The following is a 26828-nucleotide window of genomic DNA, read 5'->3' as shown; positions in this document are numbered from 1 at the left end:
CTGTCTTTATCCACTTCACTGTGCATCTTCCTCTACCCCCTTTCACTTGAGCCCCCACAATAATAGCATTATTAGATTGCAAGGCTTATTTGAGGCTCAAGTGGGGATGCAAAGGTTCTTTGAAATGGTATTGAAGCTTCTTCAGGTTCTAAATCCCCTGGAAGTTGTAATCCTTGAAATTCTACTTCCTAAAGAAGGTGAGATTACATTAAATCATAAATTGTTTTCTTTTAATTCCATCGTTCTGTATCTTAATCTTGCTGATTTCCAGAATTATGCAGCCTCGTTTTTTCTTCCAGCAGCTCATATCAGCGGTGAAGTCCTGCCATTCTATGGTAAGTGGATAAGCTGCATGTGAAATCCTTTTCGGATGCTGCTTTGGGAAGATTTGACCGTCAATCCTCTGGTGCTTTTGAAATAACCTCACTGTAAGGAACTTCGACTTGGGTTCTGTGCAGCAAGTTTGTCACTGTGATCTTAAGCTGGAGAACACACTTTTGGATGGAAGTCCCGTTCTTCGTCTGATGATATGTGATTTTGGTTACTGAAAGGTATTTATTTTTTACTTCAATGTTTTTTTCTCTGAGAATGGGTCTTTCAAGCATGTTCAGAGTCCATGGAAAATACAGAGAGACTGAGTTTAAGACTGAGTTTGATCTTGTCTTCGTGTCTCAATTGCTAGAGTGATGCATCAAGCTAGGAGGTAAGGATTGGTTTCTCTAAAAGGGGATCCTTTCTACAACTAGGACAAAATTTCTACTTTGACGGATGATCTGAGTCTGGCATGGTGCCTGTGGAGTGGTCTTCCATTGCCTCTATTTTGCGCCTAATCTGTGCCATGATTGTGCCTCTGTCATCAAACTCCTCAATTTTAAACCCCATGTTAGTCTGATCCTTGTATGCTTCGATGAGTTGCGCCAGGTTTTTAGTTGTCTTAGAAATATGCATTGAAATGATAACCACTCCTGCGTACATCTGATGGAAGTCATTAGCAATGCTTTTCAGTATCAGGATGCCAAGTACATGTGTACTTGGGGTCTTCATCTCAAATGGGTTTGACAAAATTGGGTTGTTGCTTAGTTCCTTTGGAACTCTCTTCCCAGCTCCATGTCAATCTTTGTGCCTTGAACTCTTTTTATCGGTTCATTAACTTGCTCAAATATATTTACTTTTATTATCTTCTGGAAATTCTTAGTTGCCAAATTAAACAGAAAACATCAAGTAAACTGGAAAAGATTCAATGTTTAAACTATTGTAAGCTTCCAGTTCCAATAATAGCCAACTTTCATGTACTGCAAACCAAATTGGCAATCAATGGGATATTTGCACGTATTTTCCGTGCAGCACCTGTATTAAACTTCAACATGAAACAGCCTTGGCCTTTTTGCTACCATTAGCCTTGGGTGTAACTATCAGTGTTACATGGGGATGTGTTACTTTGGCTGAGGGGTGTGTCTTTCAAGCTTCTGATATTTCTGGGATGGTGAAACTAGTGGAGGACAGGTTCTCCCCATGATTTATGCTCAGTGGCCTGAGAAAAAGTCAACTTTCTCTCACACAATAAAATCAAAACCTTGAAGTAGATGTGAATATTTATGCCATGCCTTTCGTTGTTCATATTTGTGATTTGTCAATGTTTCACATATATTAAGGGGTCTCAAGTTTGAACATTCTACTCTATCGGGGATCCCAACATTTCCAATCATGTTTTTAAAAATTGGGGGGTGCCTGCACATGTCCCTCTATTTCAGCATTCTTCCATACCAGAAAGTTGGTGGAACATTGGTAATTATGGGGGGAATATTTTTTTGGAAGGACTGACCTGATGACTCCTCGTGATTGTCTTTATTCAGCTGTGAATATTAGAATGGTGTTGTATTATTTTGCATGATGAATTATAGATGGGAAGAATTATTTCAAGTTCAGCATCCAGATTTGTACTTCATATGCACTGGTTCTGTTAATTTATGTCAGTTTACTTAGATTAGTTATATCTTTAGTACACTTCCTATGGTGTATTTTTCATTATTCAGTTACTAAACCAAGAGAAAATGCTTTGCTACTACAAAGGCAGGGACTTGTTGCTGGCAATTCCTGGCTAATTATGTCATCAATATCGAAATAGTAGAATCTGAATTGGCTGCATTGGCCGAATGAGTATTAGATTAAATAGATATAATGGTTTCTGAATATTCTTTTAGTTGATGTTGCCTAGGTTTAGGTGGTTATTTTTCTAGTCAAATATAATTAAACATTTTCCAAAATTATCAGCTTTTCAGATTAAAATAATTATCAAAATTGGCAAAACTGAGTCATTTAGGGTGAAAATTCCAACCCAGCGATGCCACATTTTTTCCATTTCCACTGATGGTCAAGCTCTCCACGTTTACCTTGCTCGACAGTACGGCACTCAGTCTTCAATCATTGTACTTTCGGCGATTGAAAAATCCACAAATCTTTTTATAATTATTGAAAAATGAAGGCCGTTGGTTTACCTTTTCATGGAGTAAGGCAATAATTATTCAATATATGGATGTTGTATATTTGCATCTTTTTATGAAGATATGGATCTTTTACCTTATCAGGAAGAGGAAGGCCGTTGGTGAAGCAACACGTGTATTGAAGGAAAGGAAAAACTTGCATCCCCATAACATCTTTTCCGCAGGTTAACATCTTAAATGTCTCCCCTCATCAAATTATTAAATTGCCATTATATTTTTTCATAAATAGTGGCATAATTTATCACGGTAGAAATTTTTCTAACATCGTATAATATTTTATTTTTTAATACTTTAATGGTATATATATATATATTGCATTTAATTAATAATTTTTTTTACCTAACCATTTATTATTATTTTAGATGAGAAATTTTATAATTATAATTTTGAATTTAATTATGGTGTATAAAAAGGAATTAAATAAAAATTAGTTTTTGAAATATTTAACATATTATAAATTATATTTTTATTGTAAATATCTTTTGGATAAACCATATCATTAGTTTTTGGTTGACTCGAACTATTTAATGTGGTTTTTTCTAAAAATGAAGATGAAAAAACAGATGTATGATTAGATATAAATAGCAACGATGCATCATGTTTCCAAACTAAATGTTAGAAAATAGAATGAATATTTATTTAAAATGTTCAAGATATTATATAATAAAAACATTTAATTGTATAAAAAATTACAAATAAATAACTAACTAAATAATATAAAATCAAAATACTAATAAAAATAAAAATAAATGAGTAAAATTATATTTAAAAACTAAACCAGAAAAGGAAATTGATAATCATATCATTATATAATATTTATTATTATATGTTATTATATATTAAAAAAAAAAGATAGACTGTCAATATGATATGATAATGCTGGAATCTAACTCTTATTTAATTTCTAACCATCTACTTGTTAAGCTCTCTTTTTTTTTGTTTGTTTATTATGATTTATCCAAAAAAATTACATTAACAATATAAAACCCAAAAATCCGTAATCACTAATAAACTATGTTTATTAAAAATTATATACTAATATAAATTTATAAAATTTAAATATTAAAAAATTATTTTTAATCTTTAATTAATAGTAATAATGATTAATAAATAGATTATAAAAGTAATAAATTATATATAGTCAAATTTCAAATGAATCACATAATTTTATCATCTATTATCACTTGATGAATTAATAAAGTTAATATGATAAATATAAAATCATATTTTTATCAATTTATTAAATATTACAAAAATAATAAATCATGTATAATAAAAGGTTAAATTTATAACATAATATGATGTTTATACATTTAATAAATGGTTATAGATGAATGATTTACAAAAAAAAATGATATCTAATATAATACACTTGGAAAAGCCCTTTAATCATTTTTTATTTTTATTTTTTGTATTTATTTTATTATAAAAATAAATAATTATATAATTTGATCATTCAAATATTTAATAGTATAATTTGATAATAAATTATATATTTAGATTTTATTAAGTTGGTAATTTTATTTGTAAAAATAATAAATCAATTTTTTATAAAAATAAACGATATATATTTAATTAAGCCAAGCATTCTAGTTTTTTTAAGCTAACTATAGTGAAAATTCCCAAAAATATTTCAAACGATATATATTTAATTAAGCCAAGCGTTCTAGTTTTTTTTAGCTAACTATAGTGAAAATTCCCAAAAATATTTCAATAGAGGTCTCTCTGTGAAATGGGAAAGATTGGCCATTCCAATGTGGATCGTGGATGTTTTTGAAAAAAAAAAACTATGGAGCTCAATCATAATGTTAAAATACTTAAAGGATAAGTTGTTGAGGTAATGTTAAAATACTTAAAGGATAAGTTGTTGAGGTATGGTTAAGACTAGGGGCCGATTAATGATATGGAGAAGAAATGTGATGTGAGGGATATAGGTTATGGAAAAATGGATCACATAGAAAATTAGTAATGGTAAGAATGTATTAATTGGATGTGTTAGCCTCCTGCTGCAGCAGGTTAATCATCTTTCATGATCGACATTTTTACATGCCAAATATGTCATACTTTGCTTGTTGCAATGCTCCATATTTGCTACAGATGGCTAGAGAAGTATCCATGAGAGTGTGCTAGTCTAAATGCCACTGCTGTGTTCCATTTTTTATGAGTTGATCCATTTTGATGAGTTTTCGGCTAAGGGAGGTCCAAACAGCTTAATCTTGGCCTCCCTAGGTTTCAATTTTCTGTTGTAGAATATAGAGAATAAATATCTGTCCAAACAGCTTAATCTTGGTAGATCTGGAAATAGGTAGAGAAACAAGGGTGCTCAACAGCTTAATTTGAGCCCCTGGATGCAATAAGTGTAGTTGTAGATAGGAGGATAGTAAGAAGAAAAAAACAAAAAGCTGGGTATGCTAGTTCAAGTGCACCCAAACCAAAAAGAAGAGAAAATGCTAGGTGAATAGGCCGGGTAGGTAGCTTTGTGGTTGCAGAATCATGACTTGTGATCCATTTCAGATTTTCAAGTGTCATATCTATTCATATCACAAGTTTGAGGCAGTTTTCCATTTGAAGGACTTCAAGCGAGGCATGTCTAACTTCCCCTTCCTCCTCTGTCCCCAAGTCACTCACTAACTTCCCCTAAAGAGGTCAAGATCTGCTTGATACCTCTTAGATTCATCATTCTCCATATCATCTACCTTGGTGAAGATCTGCTTTACTAAAGGAATGTTCACACTTCTTCTATCAGTCATTTTCCCCCATTGATAGCCTAAGACTTCATTCTTAGCGCTTTTTCTCATCATTATCATATTAACTACTAACTTTATTATGTAACTCCCTATCTCTTTTCCCTTCCCCTACTAAAACTATCTCTATAACTCCCCTATATACTTATCCCCTCCCCTTGGTTGAAAAATAACCATATACATCCCTGGGAATTGCTAAGTTTATCTGAAACTCAGCAAGAACCCTCATTGACCCCTCTGACCATCTTCCTAATGCATAAGGACTCATTCCTTTGCATAGTTTCCCTTCATATGTATAAAAATCATCTCTTTGGCCTTGGTTTGCCTTTATAAGGCATGAAACCCTCTTTGGCCACTAAACCCCTCTCAAAACCACATCACTTTCCCCCTAAGTGCCTTTGGACTCCTTCTAAGGCATAAGAATACAAAAACCATGAAAAACCTTCAAAAAAGGATAAAATCCTCCCTTTTTTGGCTATCGGACCCCTTCCGATGCCTTAGAATCTATGCCAAATTATAAAGGAACCCTTCCGATTTCCCAAAAGGCTTGGCAGTTCACAAAAACATGGGTCCGATATAATAAAGTTTCATTTGGACCCCCTCTGATGCGATATCGCTATCGGGAGGGGGCAATCATATGTTTAAAACATCATATATAACCCCTCCGAATTCATTTGCCTTGCCTTTTCATAAAAAGCGTGCTCCGATGAGATAAAGATCTGTTTGATCCCCTTCCGATGCGATATCGCTATCGGGAGGGGGCAGTGGCATATATAAGCAAAAATGGCTAAGTCTCAGGGCATGGGGCATAGCGCCGATGGGCCGGACCCGAAAACATATAAAGTGGACCGGTAATAGTATATCGGGTCCGCGTAGTTCGGCGATCACATATATGTCAACCCTCTGCCCCGCCGATTGCCAAAGTCCCGATATAATCGCAGCCATCCATTTTTGGGCCCCAGATCTGACGGTCCAAATCTTGCCGCGCGGCCTCCCACTTCACATCGACCCATATACTGCTCCGATTTGGCGGAGCCGATGAGTTATCAAATGCAGTGTTAAGGGAGATCGAGTTCGCGGACCCATTCCACTGTTAAAACCGTCGATTTGGGTCCCGCCGATGGGTCGGACCCTAAATAAAATAAAGAGGGCCTGTATAACTTATCGAGTCCGATGGGTTTCGGCGTTTCTATGTGGCAACCCCATGACCCCGCCGATAGCGAATTGCCGAGTTAATCTCAGCCGCCCATTCAGGCCCAGAGATCAACGGCCCATATTTAATCACATCACTCCTATATGGCTCCGACCAGCGGAGCCGAAAAGTAATAAAGCGCGGCATAAAAGCATATCGGGTCCGAAAGGATCCGCACTGTGTGCTCCTATATCCCGGACCCGAAAAATATTAAAGGGCAGTTTTAAAGGATTTCAGGTCCGCATATTGATTTTGTTAAAATCCGCCAATATGAAATCGCCGATGGGCCGGACCCGATCTCCATAAAGAAAGGGCATATAAGCATTTCGGGTCCGCGGCATTTCAGAGGTTTTATGTGTTGGGACCAATGGTCCACCCCGATGCGAGTTAGCGCCAGCCGTTGGATCTGCCTTCGCGCGATCCAACGGCTAGGATTTAATCTCCGCTACAGTGCCGCTCCCGCCTATGTTTTTCACGAATTTTACATAGAAATTGGTCTTTTTCTGTGTAAAAGAAAAGGCGGCATTTGTTCATATTTTCACATATATGCCCGCGCCCGGCTCCCGATAAGGGAATTCATGCATCCCTAAGCTTTCTGAGATCGCTCCAAGGCCCAGTTTTGCTTCAGATAGCCAGTTTCGGCCTCGGCACAGTCGGCAACACTTTTTCCTCCTGTTTGCACCATTTTTTAAAGTTTAAAGCTAGTTTTGATCAGCCAGAGCACCGATAGCATTCCAATGGCCACGGAGGACATTATCAGTAGTTATTTTTGCATTAAAAGGCAGAAGGAGGCGATGGGACAGTTTAAAGAGTATCATCGGTGAGGAAAGGCCCAGATTTAGTGCCAAAGTGTATCAGGATGCGGCAAAGAGTATCAGTCCAGTTTTTCAAAGAAGATGAAATCAAAGCAAGCCCAGCAAAGTCAAAAAAGCATCATTCAGCCATTAAGGCTCACCAACACTTCTTTTGTTGCCTTAAAGCCACCTAAAGGCATATATGAAAGCTTTCAAGGCAGAGTTATTGCAGAGACATTGTTCCGAGTCATATTTTTGGAGCAGCGCTGCTTGAATCCTTAATTGCGCAGTTATCACACAGAGGACAGCGCGTGGCTCAAGGCACTCTTTCAGTCCATTTTTGAAGCTACAGGACCCTGTGCAGCCCTAAAGAGCAATTTTGATGAGGCTGCTGCCTTATGTGTAGCTGTTTTAGATATTTTATTGCATTTACTTCCAGCACAACTTAGCATTAGAAGCAGTTATTGCACAGATCTCTTTTGGCTCTGTTTTGATAGATATTTTGAGATATTTTCTCCCTTGACACCTGTTCAAGGGATGTTTGTAAATATTTTCTATTTAAACAACCCTCTGTATTTATGTAAAGGGTTGGTTGGTCGATAACTTCCTCCTCTAGACTTGCATTGTATTTTCTGAGAGTCTCTATAATCAAAGATCGCTGGAATGTTTGGGAGATGAACTGACTGTTGTGTTTTAATGTCTGAAGAGTGACTATGGAATCCTAACGCTTCTACATAGCCCAATAAGTGTTTCTTATCTCTGTTTACAGTTTATATGTGTTTATGCCATCATTGTTTCACTATCTAAATAGCAGAAAGAAAGAATAGTTCAGAGCTCACTTAGTTGTATTATGTTCTCAATTTCTGTGATTTATCTATGTTTTCCTCTGAATTAGTCCTAAATATGAATACTGATTTGCTCATATTTACACTAGTTCCTTCATATATGAATGTTGTTTAGGAATCCTTGATTGCTCCTATATAATGTTCATTCACCTTCCCTCTGTTAGCATAATGAGAGCTACTTAGTTGCCTTTCATTCACTGACCTTCATTCCATCCTTATTCCAGCTTTATATTGTTCTATGTGTAGCTATCCTGCTCTATATTCCTCTTGTGACCAAGAAAACGCAACAGCAAGCCTAATCCACGACTCCATGCCCAATGGTTTGAACTTCTCACACTAAGCATCCCAACTCTGTTTGAAAGAATCCTCCATCCCACCAAAATAAAAAATAAAAACCCAAGAAAATCATAACTAGCCTAAAATCAACCCAAAACAAAGCTAAATCCTAAAGAGAGAGCCCTCTCTGATTGCAGGTAGGCTAGGACCTGTAGTCCAAAGATTGGTTTGTGGTTACCTCGGCCGTATCCTTTAAGGAGCTTTAAGGACAGCCTGAGTGATAACATAATGGCGACTCCGCTGGGGACCATCCTTAGATAATTTCACAAATCAAGGTGGAAAGCTCCACTGGGAAGGAACCAGACCTTCAAAAGTTTCTTTCTAACCCTTATATTCTTAGAAAAATCCCTGAAAAACAAGCTAGAAGCTGGCTCCCAAAAAGAATTCACGTTATACAAGGTCAAATCCTGACCCACATCCCCGAGCAGCTTTTGAAAATCCCAATATAATCCCAAGGAACCTCAGGAAGCTAGAGCGAAGAGAGGATTTTGCTAATAATAGTCTTGAAGCAGTTCACCCACACTGTGGCCCAACCCCTGTCAAAGTTTTATTTCGTTCAACCCCTAGTTCCCCTTGTTCTTCATCCACCTGTCAAAGCACTCCTTCCACACCTCCATTCACTGCACATACTACCACTACTACTCCTATTATCCCAGTTGTTCCTATTGTCCCTCTTATCTCTGTGAATATGGCTAACAGATATGCACCTTTGCAATTACCTGCAAATCCCGGGGCTATGCCTCAGGATTACCAAACTAAAATCACATATTTTGATGGCACAAGTGCGTGCACAACCCTTCAGCATACAAAGAAAATGCAGGATTACTTTGAAATCTATGAGATTGACGATGATGGTGTGAGAATGAAGATTTTTTTCCAAAGCTTGTCAGGTGATGTCAGGACTTGGTTTAGAGCACTTCCAGCCAATTCCATAGCAGACCCAGAAGCCTTATACCAGTCATTTATCAACAGATGGGAGAAAAAGAAAGATCCCTTGCACATACTAGCTGAATACGATACAATCAAAAGAGGTCCACAAGAAACAGCCTTGGACTATTGTGCAAGGTTCAATAGCGTTTTATCCCACAAAACTTAAGGCCCCCACCTGACCTTGCCTTATATAAATTACCTGATGGATTCGACCCAAATATGGCCTACCAATTAAAAGAAAGAGCTCCTAACAACCTTGCGAACATGCAAAATGTGGTTGTCACTGTGGAGGCAAATTTAATTGCCAAAAGAAATAGAGCTAGAACTGAGAGAAGAACCACCTTCAAGGAAGAGCCCTCAGCCTTAGATCAAAAGCTAGATGCTATTATCAATGGCATGCACAGGCTGGGAGACATAGTAGAGAGTGTTGAGAGGAAATCATCATGGGAAGGGCAACAGCCCAATACCATAAGGAACCCAAATTTCAGGAACACTCAGAACTCAAACGCTGGTAGATCTAGCCCAGACCGTGATATAAGGCCTCCTTTCCAAGAAAATTATACAAAAGCATCCACATCTAGTGATGCCATAGAGGACACACACTCACATGAACTTGGTGGATTTGAAGGGTGAGCAACAAATTTTCCTAACTCAACAAGACCAAGATGAGCATGACTTTAATCAATTTCAGACCCAGTCAGGTGAGTCTTTTGACTTCAAACAAGGTTATGATTCAGTTGTTTATCAAGTACACAAACAATATAAACTGAGAACTAGAACAATTGATGTAACCGAGCCCATTAAACAGAAGGAAACAAAACAGCCCAACCAGATTAGAGGCAAGGCTATTATAACAGAAACAGCTGATATAACTGTCCCAAACCCGCACCAAGTGACTGTAGAGGACATAACAAACATACAGTTTTCTATTGATTAGCCTCTGCCACCTTCTTCCTCGAAAGAGAACTTGAACAGCACTCCTAAAAGCCTTCCCAAAACAGAAATACCGCAAGGAATCACTCACCATAACACTGATAATCAAGAGGAAAACACAGAAAATACACTTGAAAAGGGGAAATCTGCTATTGCCAACACAAAGACTCCATTGGAGAAACCATTCAACTTAGAAGCAGAAATAAGCAAACTTAAGATTTCCATCCCCTTATCTGAACTTGCAAAGCATGATGTGTATAGGCAACAAATCCAAAGATCACTGCAAATGCCAAAGAATAGGGATGATGTGAATATTTTAGATGATACACCTGAATTGCTTTTTGGTCCAGAAGTTGATGGCAAATCAGCACATGGAGTTGTTCTCCCCTTTTATATCAGTCTGCACATACATGATAAAGTTTTACACAATGCAATGTTTGACTCAGGTGCCTCACACAACCTTATGCCCAAAGCTGTAATGGAGAAGCTAAACCTTGATGTAACAAGACCCTACAAAGATCTATTCTCCTTTGACTCAAGTCAAGTCAAATGTTTAGGCCTCATCAAATACTTATGTCTCTCCTTAGTCCAATACCCAAACAAGACAATCCTCATGGATGTGGTGGTTGCTGAAATTCCACCAAAGTATGGCATGCTGTTGTCAAGATCTTGGGGGGGAAAACTCCAAGGATCTCTCCAATTAGACCTCTCATATGCCACTATTTCAGTCTTTGGGCAACCAAAGAGACTGTATAGAGAAACACTAATGAAGTATGTGGTAAGTAGTGAGGAAAAACCCCAGAATTTCCCTATCTATTCAATCCATTCTGATATGGATTCTTTTATTTTGTTTAATGATGAAACAAGTTCTCCAACTAATGAGAGACCTTTGCCTTTAGAACAAGAAACATACATCAATCAAGAATCAGTTGCCCATACGCAGGAAACTGTGAAAACAATCAGTGCAAACAGCATACAATAAGAACCACATGAAGCACAAAACCTAGGTCTGCCCAATCCTAGAATGACTGAAACTCTTAATACTAACCACAAGCAAGAAATCACATGGTATTTAGAGTTTGATGGCTCTGTTAACAAGTTAGGAGCAGGGGCAGGAATATGGATTCACAATAGACATAACAACCATGCAGAGGGTCATGCTTATAGGCTAAATTTCAAATGCACCAACAACATGGCTGAGTATGAGGCACTCCTCTTAGGCCTTAAGCTGCTCAAAGCTTTAGGAGCTGCCAAAGTTTCCATTCTAGATGACTCAGACCTAGTAATCCAACAAATGAAAGGCAACTTTGTTACCAATGATAGAAGGCTAAGAGCTTATAGGACTGTTGCCACTGCAATACTTGATACATTCACTGAATCCAAGCTTGCCAAGATTTCAAGAAATCATAACATTCATGCTCACAGCCTAGCCACTTTCGCTAGTACATGCAAGCTTCCCTTTGAGCCAAATCACCATTTCACTGCTGAAATAAAACATAGGCCTGCTGTCCCAAATAACATTAAAGATTGGCAAGTGTTTGAGGATGATGCTCAAATCAACAATTTTCTTACCTTACAGCATGAGTTTTCAGGCCTAAACATTGATATGGATGCCATGGATGATCCCCTGCAAGCAATAAACCAAATCCAGCAAACTGTAACAGCTGAAACAGCTAGAAAATTGCTACAGCCAACCATCTTTGATGAAGAAAACATAGAAGAGCTGAAACAGATGCATTTGGAGGAAATAGCCAAAACAGAGGCCAAAATCATTGATCTAAAGGACAATTTTCTCCCGGTTGGCCTCACTCCACTAGAAGACATGTTTGATGCAAATGATGTGCCCAAAAAGCCAAAAATGCAGCCTATAAACACTGCCATAGAAGAACACAACATTGGGACAGCAGAGAAGCCCAAAATGATCAAAATATCTCAATCTTTGCCACCCGATCATAAGCCCAAATACGTTGATCTGTTCAAAGAATTCCAAGATGTATTTGCTTGGAGTTATGAGGACTTGAAGTCCTATGACACCTCAATTATTCAACATACCATTCCCTTAAAGCCAAATCAAAAGCCCTTCAAACAGAAACTGAGGAGAATCAATCCTGTGCTTCTCCCTTTGATTGAGACAGAAGTGCAAAGAATGTTTGAAGTAGGTATCATAGCACCCATTAGATTTTCTGAATGGGTATCCAATCTTGTTCCCACAAGAAAGAAAACAGGTGAGATTAGGCTTTGTGTAGATTTGAGAAACTTAAACCAAGTCTCCCTTAAAGACCACTACCCATTGCTCAAAATGGACCACATCCTACAAAAAGTAGTGGGGTCAACTAGAATCTCTTTGCTAGATGGCTTTTCAGGTTTTAATCAGATACTGGTTCACCCAGATGATCAAGACAAGACAGCCTTTACAACACCGTGGGGAACATTTAAATATGTGAAAATGCCTTTCGGCCTAAAAAACGCAGGTGCCACCTTTCAAAGGGCCATGGACATTACATTCGCCAAAGAAATCCATGATTTCCTAGTTGTCTACCTTGATGATGTTACCCCTTTCTCCAAATCTGATCAAGAGCACCTAAGACATTTGAGACAAGTGTTCCTAACATGTAGGAAATATGGCATTTCCTTGAACCCCAAGAAGTCTTTATTTGGCCTTGAAGAAGGCAAACTACTTGGACATATCATTTCAAAAGACGGGATTAGAATTGATCCGGAAAGGATCCAAGCCATTCTCCAAATCCCATATCCAAGAAACATAAAAGAACTGCAAGCATTCCTAGGAAAGATCAATTTCCTAAGGAGATTTATCCCAAATCTAGCCGAGCTGACAAGACTGTTGAGCAACATGTTAAAGAAGGATGCCAAGGTAAAATGGTCTCTTGAAACCAAGCAAGCATTTGAGAGTATCAAAGTTGCCTTAACTCAAGCCCCAGTCCTCAAAAGTCCTCAATTTGATAGGGACTTTATCATATTTTCATTTGCATCTGATAATACCATAGTTGTTGTCCTATTGCAAAAGGATGACCAAGGAAATGAAAAGCCAATTGCTTTTTTCAGCTGAGCCTTAAGAGATGCACCCCTGAAGTACCAAATCATGGAGAAGCAGGCCTATGCCCTTGTTAAAGCAATCAAAGACTTCAGAATTTACATTTTATATTCACACATGATTGCCTATGTCCCAAATGCTGTTGTAAAAGACATATTAACCCAAGAAGGGTTAGAAGGCAAAAGAGGCAAGTGGATTGCTAACATTCTTGAGTATGACATAGAAATAAAACCAACCAAGCTAATAAAGGGGCAAGGTTTAGCCAAACTGATGTCCGAAACAAACTTTCAAGCCTTAGACATCAACCAACTGGACAATGAATAGGAGCTGGCGACTCCACATATCAGTGACACCTTTCTGCAATCCCCATGGTATGCTGATATATGCTTTGTATTGTTAAACCTGTTTGCTCCCCCAGGATTGTCCAGAACTAAGAAAAGATTTTTAAAAATGAAGGCTTTGAAATTTTGTGTCTTAGATAGTGCTTTATTTTGGAAGAATCATGAAGGCATATTGCTTAATTGTTTGACCATGAATGAAACTAATAATGTCATGAAAGAATTCCATGCAGGGGACTGTGGAGGACATCTATATTGGAAGTCCAATGCTGATAAAATTTTAAGGGTTGGTTTCTATTGGCCCTCTTTGTTTGCAGATGTAAAGAAGTTCGCTATCTCATGTCACAAATGCCAAATCTTTGAGGGCAAAAGAAAGCTGTTGCCCTTGCCTCTTAAGCCCATCTCAACCGAAAAGCCTTTTCAACAATGGGGTCTTGACTTCATTGGAGAAATCCATCCCTCTTCCTCAGGCCAGCAGAAGTGGATTCGAACTGACACCGACTATTTCACCAAGTGGATTGAAGCCATTCCATGCAGGCAGGCCAATGACACCACCATTATCCAATTCCTTGAGTGCAATATCCTGTCTAGATTTGGCTGCCCTGAGAAGATCATCACTGACAATGCCGCTGCTTTCAAATCCAAAAGGATGATCAATTTTTGCCATAAATTCCATATCACTTTAGGCCATTCCACAGCCTATTACCCTTAAGGTAATGGCTTAGCCGAGTCATCTAATAAGAGCCTGATCAGTATCATTAAGAAGACCTTGGAAGAAAGCAAGAAGAACTGGCATAAAAATCTCACAAATGCCCTATGGGCAGACAGATTGTCAACCAAGAAATCCATTGGGATGAGCCCTTATGAGCTAGTATATGGCATGGAGGCCAGATTTCCTTCATCACTGGGCATTCCTATTATCAAGCTGCTGCAAGAGATTCAAGCTGAGCCGAATGATATACAAAGGAGGATAAACCAAACAATTCATTTGCAGCAGACAAGAGAGCAAATCTATGACAGAGCTGAAATTATGCAAGAGAAGCTCAAAAGGATGTTTGATAAGAGGACTAAGGCTGAGAATTTCTGTGTTGGAAACAAAGTTCTAAGGTGGGACTCACGAAGAGAAGACAAGGGAAAACACGCAAAATTTGATTTCCTGTGGAGAGGGCCATTTGTTATTTCTGTTGTTCAGGGAAATAACACATATTTCCTCAAATCTGTAGAGGGCAACACTGCTGAAGAAGGCCCTGTAAATGGCCGTATGCTGAAGCATTATCATGATCCCTTTTGTTGAACATAACGCAGCTTTGTAAATATCTCTTTGTACATTGATATGTGTATATATCAGCACTTTTGTTTTTATTTTGCATGAACAGTCCAATTGTTAGAGGAGCAGCAACAAAGTTTGTGAAGACACAGCCAATGCAAGTCCTCTATTTTTAAGCTCTGTCTCTGCAGTAATCTCAGCAAAACAGCAAGAGCAGCGCTGTCATATCACAGTGATTTATGTTAAAGAGAAGCTGTTTGCAGCTTGTAGTCTTCAAGTCAACAGTATCAAAAAGAAAGGAGGATTTTCAGTTTACTTCAGCACCCTTTCAAAGACAAGAAAAAAAGAGCTCCAGTTTTATTCCCTTTTTGTGTTTATTTCACAAGGCAGTTCTCAAGCAAAAGTGTATGCAATATCAAGCACGCAGAAGAAAGCAGGCGATGCTTTATTTTTCATAGTGTTTCAGATAAGGAGGAGTGCTGCATTCATAAGTTAAAGTTCTAGTCATTCAGCAGTTAGCACAGAAGAAATTTTCAATTAACAGCAACTACAGAGGATCAAGGCATTCTGACCTGCTGTTCTTGGCTTGTCACAAGGAAAAGTCATCCCCAAGTGGAGCCACTGTTAGCCTCCTGCTACAGCAGGTTAATCATATTTCATGATCAACATTTTTACATGCCAAATATGTCATACTTTGCTTGCTGCAATGCTCCATATTTGCTACAGATGGCCAGAGAAGTATCCATGAGAGTGTGCTAGTCTAAATGCCACTGATGTGTTCCATTTTTGATGAGTTGATCCATTTTGATGAGTTTTCGGCTAAGGGAGGTCCAAACAGCTTAATCTTGGCATCCCTAGGTTTCAATTTCCTGTTGTAGAATATAGAGAATAAATATCTGTCCAAACAGATTAATCTTGGCAGATCTGTAAATAGGTAGAGAAACAAGGGTGCTCAACAGCTTAATCTGAGCCCCTGGATGCAATAAGTGTAGTTGTAGATAGGAGGACAGCAAGAAGAAAAGAACAAAAAGCTGGGTATGCTAGTTCAAGTGCACCCAAACCAAAAAGAAGAGAAAATGCTAGGTGAATAGGCCGTGTAGGTAGCTTTGTGGTTGCAGAATCATGACTTGTGATCCATGTCAAATTTTCAAGTGTCATATCTATTCATATCACAAGTTTGAGGCAGTTTTCCATTTGAAGGACTTCAAGCGAGGCATGTCTAACTTCCCCTTCCTCCTCTGTCCCCAAGTCACTCACTAACTTCCCCTAAAGAGGTCAAGATCTGCTTGATACCTCTTAGATTCATCATTCTCCATATCATCTGCCTTGGTGAAGATCTGCTTTACTAAAGGAACGTTCACACTTATTCTATCAGTCGTTTTCCCCCATTGATAGCCTAAGACTTCATTCTTAGCGCTTTTTCTCATCATTATCATATTAACTACTAACTTTATTATGTAACTCCCTATCTCTTTTCCCTTCCCCTACTAAAACTATCTCTATAACTCCCCTATATACTTATCCCCTCCCCTTGGTTGAAAAATAACCATATACATCCTTGGGAATTGCTAAGTTTATCTGAAACTCAGCAAGAACCCTCATTGACCCCTCTAACCTTCTTCCTAATGCATAAGGACTCATTCCTTTGCATAGTTTCCCTTCATATGTATAAAAATCATCTCTTTGGCCTTGGTTTGCCTTTATAAGGCATGAAACCCTCTTTGGCCACTAAACCCCTCTCAAAACCACATCACTTTCCCCCTAAGTGCCTTTGGACTCCTTCCAAGGCATAAGAATACAAAAACCATGCAAAAACCATGAAAAACCTTCAAAAAAGGATAAAATCCTCCCTTTTTTTGGCTATCGGACCCCTTCCGATGCCTTAGAATCCATGCCAAACTATAAAGGAACCCTTCTGATTTCCCAAAAGGCTTAGCAGTTCACAAAAACATGGGTCCGATATAATAAAGTTTCATTTGGACCCCCTCCGATGCGATATCGCTATCAGAAGGGGGCAATCATATGTTTAAAATATCATATATAACCCCTCCGAATTCATTTGCCTTGCCTTTTCATAAAAAGCGTGCTCCGATGAGATAAAGCTCTGTTTGATCCCCCTCCAATGCGATATCGCTATCGGGAGGGGGCAGTGGCATATATAAGCGAAAATGGCTAAGTCTCAGGGCATGGGGCATAGCGCCGATGGGCCGGACCCGAAAACACATAAAGTGGACCGGTAATAGTATATCGGGTCCGCACAGTTCGGCGATCACATATATGTCAACTTTCTGCCCCGCCGATTGCCGAAGTCCCGATATAATTGCAGCCATCCATTTTTGGGCCCCAGATCTGATGGTCCAGATCTTGTCGCGCGGCCCCGCACTTCGCATCGCCCCATATACTGCTCCGATTTGGCGGAGCCGATGAGTTATCAAATGCAGTGTTAAGGGAGATCGGGTCCGCGGACCCATTCCACTGTTAAAACCGCCGATTTGGGTCCTGCCGATGGGTCGGACCCGAAATAAAATGAAGAGGGCTTGTATAACTTATCGGGTCCGATGGGTTTCGGTGTTTCTATGTGGCAACCCCATGACCCCGCCTGATCCGGATTTAGACAGGAACGCAATAAATTACAGAGATAACCATATACACAAAGATGCAGCGGAAATAATGCTTCATTACATTAATGGAAAATACTGAAATATGCTTACAACCAGAAATGGAAATAAAGCAGCTAGGGCGATGGTAGCTTATCTCTGAGAAGAGATGTGGTCGCTACATGCCTCTGAACTCTTCCGAACTGTGTTACAATGAGGCTCGAAAGCCTATTTATTGTTGAGAAACAATGGAAAACCCTTCACATCCCGAAACCTAACCCTAGAAGATGAAACACCAAATTGTGGGCCCCGTTTGGGTAAATTGGTACATCAATTTCCCGGGGTCGTAACTTTGGCATACGATCTCCGTTTGACGCGTACGATAGCTCGTTAGAAAGATCTATCCGAGTACTACCACTTTGGGAGGCAACATGGGTCCATGGACCCATGTTGTCCCAGATTCCCAAAAAAACATCGTTTAGGGCCTCAAAACAACTCCGGAAGTTCTGGACCCGAAAAACTACTAAAAATAATAAATTGTGCTACAATTTAGGAAACTGAAAAGACTGAAAGAGACAGTTGTGGGGGTCCAAATGGAATAGGTGGGTGGCCACCAACATCCACCTGGATCATTCCTCCCCCCTTAGGAAGCAATGGTCCCCATTGCGTTGAGTTCCTCCTTGAGATGAGGAAGCTTCTGCTGAGCTGGGTCTCTGGTGAGCTGTCCTGCAATCTTTGGTGTGACCAGAAATGGTGGGAAGCATGGTCGACGATAGTCCACATTGAACATTTGGTGCAGGCGAAGGAATGGAGGAATGACGTGCTCCAAAGCATTGTTCCCCATAGCCTTGGTACTGCTGTAAGGACCATGTTGGAGTGGTATGAGCTTCTGATGGGTTTTGGTAAGGCGTTCTTTCTGTCGATGCAACTAGACTTTGTTGCCCACCTGAAACTTGTGTGGTACCCATGTGGGTGAGGAGAAGTCGTTCCTGTGTTTTGTCATGACCATATCCCTTTGTTGCTGCTGCTGCATGGAGGAACCCTTTGCAGGGGTCATGGATGTAGCAACTATCTTCACCTTACTTTGGGAGTGAACCAGACAGATGAATTTCCTAGTCTGTGATATGAGCTTGCTGCCTTTCTTAGCAGTGATCAAAGAGGTGGCGGTAGGTGGGGCTACCTCCGGTATCCTGTATAATGAATTATTTAAAGAAATAATGACAGCACGAGACCTTGACTCATACACAGCATGTCGCCTCCACAAGTATGGTTGGCCTAATAATACATCACAAACATCCAGAGGTGTAACATCACACAATACCTCATCTGTGAAGGGCTTGATGCTGTATGGAAGGCGGCACTACTGGCGAACTTTCAGATCTCGTCCTTCGTGAAGCCACCCGATACTGTAGGGCTGCGGGTGCGGTGTAATCGGTAGGCCCAACCACTTCACAACCTCTGCTGAAATGAGGTTCTTTTGGCTGCCACTGTCGACAATGAATTGTAGCGGCGAACCCTTCACCCACATCTGTGAGTGGAAAAGACGCTCCCCCTCTTCTGGATCTGCAGGTTCATTCTTCTGGATCTTGGCAGTGGCAACAGTGGCGCTGGGATCCGCATCAATGATCTGCTTCCCTTTACCATTCCCCTTGTCAGGTTCTGGCTCAGGGTCAGAACATGCATCTGATTCGGAAGCCTTCAACTCGGCCACCAGCGACTGCTTGGTCCGACACTCACTTGTGTTATGAGTGGGACTCTTGTGGAACTCACACCACTTTCCTGTGTCCTTCTTCGGCTTCGTGGTATTGTTCTTTTCTTGCGGCTTCGACGGGTTGTCTTGGGTCACCCCGCCTTGGCTTTGTCCTTTGGGCTTCGGATTTGCAGATCCAAAGTCTCGCTTCTTCTCTTTGAACTTTTGCTCGATTTTGACAGCGTATCGGTATGCTGTGCCGAGTGAGGGGATATTCAAAAACACCATCTCTTCCTGGATGTACTTGTGCAGGCAGCCACGGTATTTGAGTACCAGATGCAGCTCAGAATCTTTGATACCCAACTGTGTGCGAAGGGTATGAAAAATGTTTGTGAACTCCGGCACATCTTGGTCTCGTCCCTGCCGCAGTGTGGTCCATTTGATGTATTTGTCCTCATAGCTTCCGACAGTGTAGTACTGCTCCTTGATGGCATCCCGAAAGTCGTTCCAAGTGGGTGCGGCTGAAAATAGTGAGCCTGTACCTTCATCCTTCTGCTCGCAGTAGGTTTCCCACTAGTCCTTGACGTGGGGGGCTGCTTTGAGAAGAGCGAAAACAATTTTTTCCCGATTTGAAAATTCGTGAACAGAAAAATACCCATCTAGCAGATTTAACCATTTATCTACGGCATTTGCGTCTATTTGACCTTCGAAGATGGGGATTTCAAAATTAACTTGTACCTTAAACGGTGTGGCGTTTCCAGAGTAGCTGTTGGAAGTCGATGCGTCGCCTCTGGGTAGCCGCTGAAGGATCTGCGCAAAGCTGTCCATCATCGCGTTCCTTTGCCGCTCGAGGGCTTCTTTGAGCAAGATTTTGATAGGATCTCCTGCTCCCTCATATTTCTTTTCATCCGCCATGGGAGGCCTTCGGGATTTGCGAGGCTGGTCTTGCAAAGGTTCGACCAGTTCAAGCCCTAAATCCTTATATCCCGACCTCGTTGGGGACATGCAAAGAAAAACAGAGAAAAAGCAGACCGCTCTGATACCACTGATCCTGATTTAGACAGGAACGCAATAAATTACAGAGATAACCATATACACAAAGATGCAGCGGAAATAATACTTCATTTCATTAATGGAAAATACTGAAATATGCTTACAACCAGAAATGGTAATAAAGCAGCTAGGGCGATGGTAGCTTATCTCTGAGAAGAGATGTGGTCGCTACATGCCTCTGAACTCTTCCGAACTGTGTTACAATGAGGCTCGAAGGCCTATTTATTGTTGAGAAACAATGGAAAACCCTTCACATCCCGAAACCTAACCCTAGAAGATGAAATGCCAAATTGTGGGCCCCGTTTGGGTAAATTGGTACATCAATTTCCCGGGGTTGTAACTTTGGCATACGATCTCCGTTTGACGCGTACGATAGCTCGTTAGAAAGATCTATCCGAGTACTACCACTTTGGGAGACAACATGGGTCCATGTTGCCCCAGATTCCCAAAAAAACGTCGTTTAGGGCCTCAAAACAGCTCCGGAAGTTCTGGACCCGAAAAACTACTAAAAATAGTAAACTGTGCTACAATTTAGAAAACTGAAAAGACTGAAAGAGACAGTTGTGGGGGTCCAAATGGGATAGGTGGGTGGCCACCAACATCCACCTGGATCACCGCCGATAGCGAATTGCCGAGTTAATCTCAGCCGCCCATTCAGGCCCAGAGATCAACGGCCCATATTTAATCACATCACTCCTATATGGCTCCGACCAGCGGAGCCGAAAAGTAATAAAGCGCGGCATAAAGGCATATCGGGTCCGAAAGGGTCCGCACTGTGTGCTCCTATATCCCGGAGCCGAAAAATGTTAAAGGGCAGTTTTAAAGGATTTCGGGTCCGCATATTGATTTTGTTAAAATCCGCCGATATGAAATCGTCGATGGGCCGGACCTGATCTCCATAAAGAAAGGGCATATAAGCATTTCGGGTCCGCGGCATTTCAGAGGTTTTATGTGTTGGGACCAATGGTCCACCCCGATGCGAGTTAGCGCCAGCCATTGGATCTGCATTCGCGCGATCCAACGGCCAGGATTTAATCTCCGCTACAGTGCCGCTCCCGCCTATGTTTTTCACGAATTTTACATAGAAATTAGTCTTTTTCTGTGTAAAAGAAAAGGCGGCATTTGTTCATATTTTCACATATGCCCGCGCCCGGCTCCCGATAAGGGAATTCATGCATCCCTAAGCTTTCTGAGATCGCTCCAAGGCCCAGTTTTGCTTCAGATAGCCAGTTTCGGCCTCGGCAAAGTCGACAACACTTTTTCCTCCTGTTTGCACCATTTTTTAAAGTTTAAAGCTAGTTTTGATCGGCGAGAGCGCCGATAGCATTCCAATGGCCACGGAGGATATTAGCAGCAGTTATTTTTGCATTAAAAGGCAGAAGGAGGCGATGGGACAGTTTAAAGAGTATCATCGGTGAGGAAAGGCCCAAATTCAGTGCCAAAGTGTATCAGGATGCGGCAAAGAGTATTAGTCCAGTTTTTCAAAGCAGATGAAAGCAAAGCAAGCCTAGCAAAGTCAACAAAGCATCATTCAGCCATTAAGGTTCACCAACACTTCTTTTGTTGCCTTAAAGCCACCTAAAGGCATAGATGAAGGTTTTCAAGGCAGAGTTATTGCAGAGACATTGTTCCCAGTGATATTTTTGGAGCAGCGCTGCTTCCTTAATTGCGCAGTTATCACACAGAGGACAGCGCGTGGCTCAAGGCACTCTTTCAGTCCATTTTTGAAGCTGCAGGACCCTGTGCAGCCCTAAAGAGCCATTTTGATGAGGCTGCTGCCTTATGTGCAGCTGTTTTAGATATTTTAGTGCATTTATTTCCAGCACAACTTAGCATTAGAAGCAGTTATTGCATAGATCTCTTTTGGCTCTGTTTTGATAGATATTTTGAGATATTTTCTCCCTTGACACCTGTTCAAGGGATGTTTGTAAATATTTTCTATTTAAACAACCCTCTGTATTTATGTGAAGGGTTGGTTGGTCGATAACTTCCTCCTCTAGACTTGCATTGTATTTTCTGAGAGTCTCTATAATCAAAGATCGCTGGAATGTTTGGGAGATGAACTGACTGTTGTGTTTTAATGTCTGAAGAGTGACTATGGAATCCTAACGCTTCTACATAGCCCAATAAGTGTTTCTTATCTCTGTTTACAGTTTATATTTGTTTATGCCATCATTGTTTCACTATCTAAATAGCAGAAAGAAATAATAGTTCAGAGCTCACTTAGTTGTATTCTGTTCTCAATTTCTGTGATTTATCTATGTTTTCCTCTGAATTAGTCCTAAATATGAATACTGATTTGCTCATATTTACACTAGTTCCTTCATATATGAATGTTGTTTAGGAATCCTTGATTGCTCCTATATAATGTTCATTCACCTTCCCTCTATTAGCATAATGAGAGCTACTTAGTTGCCTTTCATTCGCTGACCTTCATTCCATCCTTATTCCAGCTTTATATTGTTCTATGTGTAGCTATCATGCTCTGTATTCCTCTTGTGACCAAGAAAACGCAACAGCAAGCCTAATCCACGACTCCATGCCCAATGGTTTGAACTTCTCACACTATGCATCCCAACTCTGTTTGAAAGAATCCTCCATCCCACCAAAATCAAAAAACAAAACCCAAGAAAATCATAACTAGCCTAAAATCAACCCAAAACAAAGCTAAATCCTAAAGAGAGAGCCCTCTCTGATTGCAGGTAGGCTAGGACCTGCAGTCCAAAGATTGGTTTGTGGTTACCTCGGCCGTATCCTTTAAGGAGCTTTAAGGACAACCTGAGTGATAATAGGATGAGATTGGTGGATTGAGTGTGATAGTAGGTACAAGTTTTCTGCATATTTGGTTGAATTTCTAAATTTTCATGGTGTTTATTATATTCTAAATATGGGTAGAAAGTGTTGGATTTCTGCTCAATATTTACAAATCTTGCCAACTTTTATAGGTGAATGGACTCTTTTTTTTTATGAGTTTGGGAAAAGGAGGCTTTTCTTTTTAAGTAGGGATGAAGAGGATAACCTTTCTTGGTCTAAATATAAGCAATGTGAAGTTACTTCACCACACTAGGGATACAAAGCTTTGATCTAGCAAAATAGAAGCTGTGAATCAAAATAATGGTTTAATTTAGTTTGGAAGGGTCAAGGACACCTGAAATGTTGTTTTTGTTATGACTTCTCATTGAAAGGAAAATTCTCACTTGGGATGTTTTAGCAAAAAAAGATAGGAAGATCTTAGATTCTGTGTTGTTGAACAAAGAATCTATTGACCATTTATTTGTTTCTTTCCTTTTTGTGACCCTTTATTTGTTTCTTTCCTTTTTGTGAAGACTCTTTGAAAGAGGTTTTGCCAGTCCTAAAAATCAGAAGTTGGTGGTTTGGCAACTCTATTGAAGAAAGTCTTTGGCTTTGGTTTTATAGATTTAGTTTGTCCTCTTTTAAATTTTTCCTAGGGTTTGTGATGTGGGGCATTTGATTAGGGAGAAACAAAGTTCTTTTTCAAAATGATGTTGTATGCTCAATTGTAATTGCACATAATGCCATAGTTGCTTTTCTGGAATAGGTTAAGCCCTTGAAATTGAAGAAGACAAGAATTATAAGGGAGTTGGTGCTATCTAAAGGAAATGTATGTGGTTTCTTTGATGATGTTTGTCAAAGGGGGAATTGTGGGGCTGGTGTTGTCATTCTATTCCCTCATGATGTGGTTCTAAAATGTAAGTTGAGCATTGGAAATGGTACCAACTTTGTTGCTGAGGTTATTGCTCTGTGTTGTGCTTTAACATTAACTTTATGGAAGCAAGTGAAGGTTTTTAAATTGATTGGCGATTCCAAAATAATAGTGCACTAGTTTAATGGAAATGTGGAACTTAGGTTTTTAAATTGATTGGTGATTCCAAAATAATAATGGATTGGTTTAATGGAAATGTGGAACTTAGAATCCTTCAATTGGGATCGTGGAAAAGGAAGATCCTACAATTAAAACAACAATTTGATGATTTTTGGACCCTTCAATGTTACATGAAGCATAATGTTCTAACAAATCTACTCTCAAAAGAAGCTTAAAATTCTTTAATAATACTTTATCAGCAACCTTTTCCTTTGATCTATTTAATTTTTCTTTTCTAGTAACACGTTATTATTTTTTCCTGATCTATAACTAAACTTATTTTGTGTTAAAAAATCAAATAAACTGCTATGCAAGAAAGAGATTTTTTTTTGGTTTTCCTATTTCTATTTTTAAAAAATATATTTTTTCAAAAACAAAAATCAGTGAACCTCCTCGTAAGCATATTTTATTATAAAAATAATAAATTACATACGATCAAATTGCAATAATAATATAATAATAAATTACATATCATCAAATTGAAATAATCATATAATTTGTTGAGTTGCGGAAGTTGGATTGGTCTCAGAAGCGATATTTAAAAAATATAATGTTTTTATTTTATTTATATAGTGAATTTTATTCGCTAATATACTTTAGATCTGCAGCGCACTACTATGCCGAGCCAGATGCCGAACGTGATTCCAAGAGTGATGATAGAGGGTTGTCGCAGCAGAGCCAATTGATACAATTTCCTTACTGTACAGAATTGAGAAGATGGTCAGTGAAAGGGAATGGAATGATTATTTTCAAGAGGATCCCCGTCGTCCCCATCTTCGTAACAGGGAGCCGTCTGTTGTGTCAATATTCAGAGTTCCCAAGTTCCTGAAAGACACAAAAAAGGAAGCATATGTACCTCAAAGAGTTTCCTTGGGTCCATATCATTGCGAAAGTTGAGAGCTTTCTCCAATGGGCCATCACAAAGTAAGAGCCCTCCGTAAAATGATGACCAGCTTCCATGCTAATAGGAAGAGCCCTCCTTAAAATGATGACCAGCTTCCATGCTAATAGGAACCTCCCGATTGTTCAAACAATATGGATTTTGCTGATCGTGCAAGGGCCTAGATACTACAGCTAGAGAATGAAATCAGGGACAGCTATGAAGAAAACATCGATTGCGATGGAGATACCCTCGCTCGGATGCTATGTTTGGACGGTTGCTTCCTTCTAAAAGTATTAAGAGCTCTGGGTGGGGACGAAGACTCCATAGCCAATCCGGAGAACTGCTATGACCCTATTTTTGGGAACGGTAAGCTCGAACATGCTGCATGCGATATAGTGCACGACATTTTCATGCTAGAAAATCAAATTCCTTTCGTCGTTCTCCTAAAGCTATTACAATTGGAGCTCAACTCGGCCGTTCATGTCGAGGAGGAGCTTTTCGATCTGCTGGTGGAAGGTATATCGCGTTTGCCCATCCCTTTCGACAATATGCATTTGGATAGAGAGCAATGGTCCTGTCGTCGTCATCATCATCTTTTGGGTTTCTTGCACACCATCATTACATCTCGCCCAAGTTCCAGTCAGGGTGAGCGTGTAGATCAAGGTGAGCGTATCATCTCCATTGGCTGTTGTTGCAGTAGCCAGTGCATTAGCATGCTCCACTGCAAAAGAAAAGCACCGTATGACGCCGAAAGAATCCCTCACGCAATAGAATTAAGAAATGCTGGGATCAAATTTTCACCACTTCAGGGAGGCTGCATCAAGCAGATTAACTTTGACAAGAACAGCGCCACGATTTTCCTTCCTCCTATCTCTATCACCGATCGGACAGAGAGAGTATTCCGTAACTTGATTGCGTATGAGATGTGCAAGCCAGTTGAAATCAATTGGGTGACTGCGTACGTGGCTCTCATGAACGACTTGATCGACACGGAACAAGACGTGGCATTGATGAGAAGAATGGGCGTCATGTCAAACTGGCTCGGGAGTGACAAGGAGATTGCCGACCTTTTCAACGGTCTAGGTAAGGAAGTCACTGTGCCCGTAAGCGAAGACGTCTTCGACAAACTGGCAGAAAAGGTTCATGCGCACTACAATAACGAAATGAAGGTCCAGATTGGAAAGCTCGTGCAGGATCGTTTTTCATTGCCATGGACAGCTTTAGCATTGACGGCCGCAATTCTCATAGTGGTCCTCACCGTGGTGCAAACGATCTTCACAATTATATCGACCTATAATAAGTAGTCGCTCCACTCCTTTTTTACCTTCGAAATAAATAATAAAGTGTAAATGATCTGTACTCGGTTGTGATAGGTAGGATTGAACTTTGGATGATGATGTGTCACAGTTCTAGTTAGTTTAAGTGGTGTAAGGGGAATTTTGTGTCGGAGATAATTTATTTTTTTCTATAAATATTGGGATGATGAGCTTTGTGATGAAGATATTATCCTATACTTGTTTTGTATTATTGTAATCTGAGATGTTTTTATATTATTGTAATCTGAAATGTTTTTATGCTTGTTTTGTATTATTGTAATCTGAGATGTTTGAATGTGAGGTTAGACATCTATATATCAACTTCAGGGAGGATGAGCCATCGTTGACTTTTTAAATCAATGGCGAGGATTTAATTTGCTGCGACTTTTTAAATCAATGGTGAGGATTTAATTTGCTGGGAATACGCTTCCTCTGTGACTAATATCGACAGTTGCGCCTTCTCCTTTTATGCGT

The 26828-nt window shown here is 39.8% G+C and overlaps 1 protein-coding gene across 1 annotated transcript; it reads left to right on the top strand.

Moving 5' to 3' along the window:
- Nucleotides 1-26497, top strand: LOC149197104 (putative UPF0481 protein At3g02645). Its single transcript, XM_089408563.1, has 5 exons — nt 1-197; nt 272-551; nt 24764-25047; nt 25109-25179; nt 25221-26497. Exons 3-5 carry the CDS (start codon nt 24873-24875, stop codon nt 26340-26342), a joined length of 1368 nt encoding a protein of 455 aa, XP_089264689.1. The 5' UTR covers nt 1-197; nt 272-551; nt 24764-24872; the 3' UTR covers nt 26343-26497.
- Nucleotides 26498-26828: the final 331 nt, after the last annotated feature.

The sequence above is a fragment of the Pinus tabuliformis genome, chromosome 2_2 (assembly GCF_031772625.1).
Source record: "Pinus tabuliformis cultivar Carrire ecotype Pingquan chromosome 2_2, CPIR1, whole genome shotgun sequence".
Lineage (NCBI taxonomy): Eukaryota > Viridiplantae > Streptophyta > Pinopsida > Pinales > Pinaceae > Pinus > Pinus tabuliformis.
The sequence above is the reverse complement of the archived record's forward strand: the minus strand, read 5'-3'. Positions and strand labels throughout refer to the sequence as shown.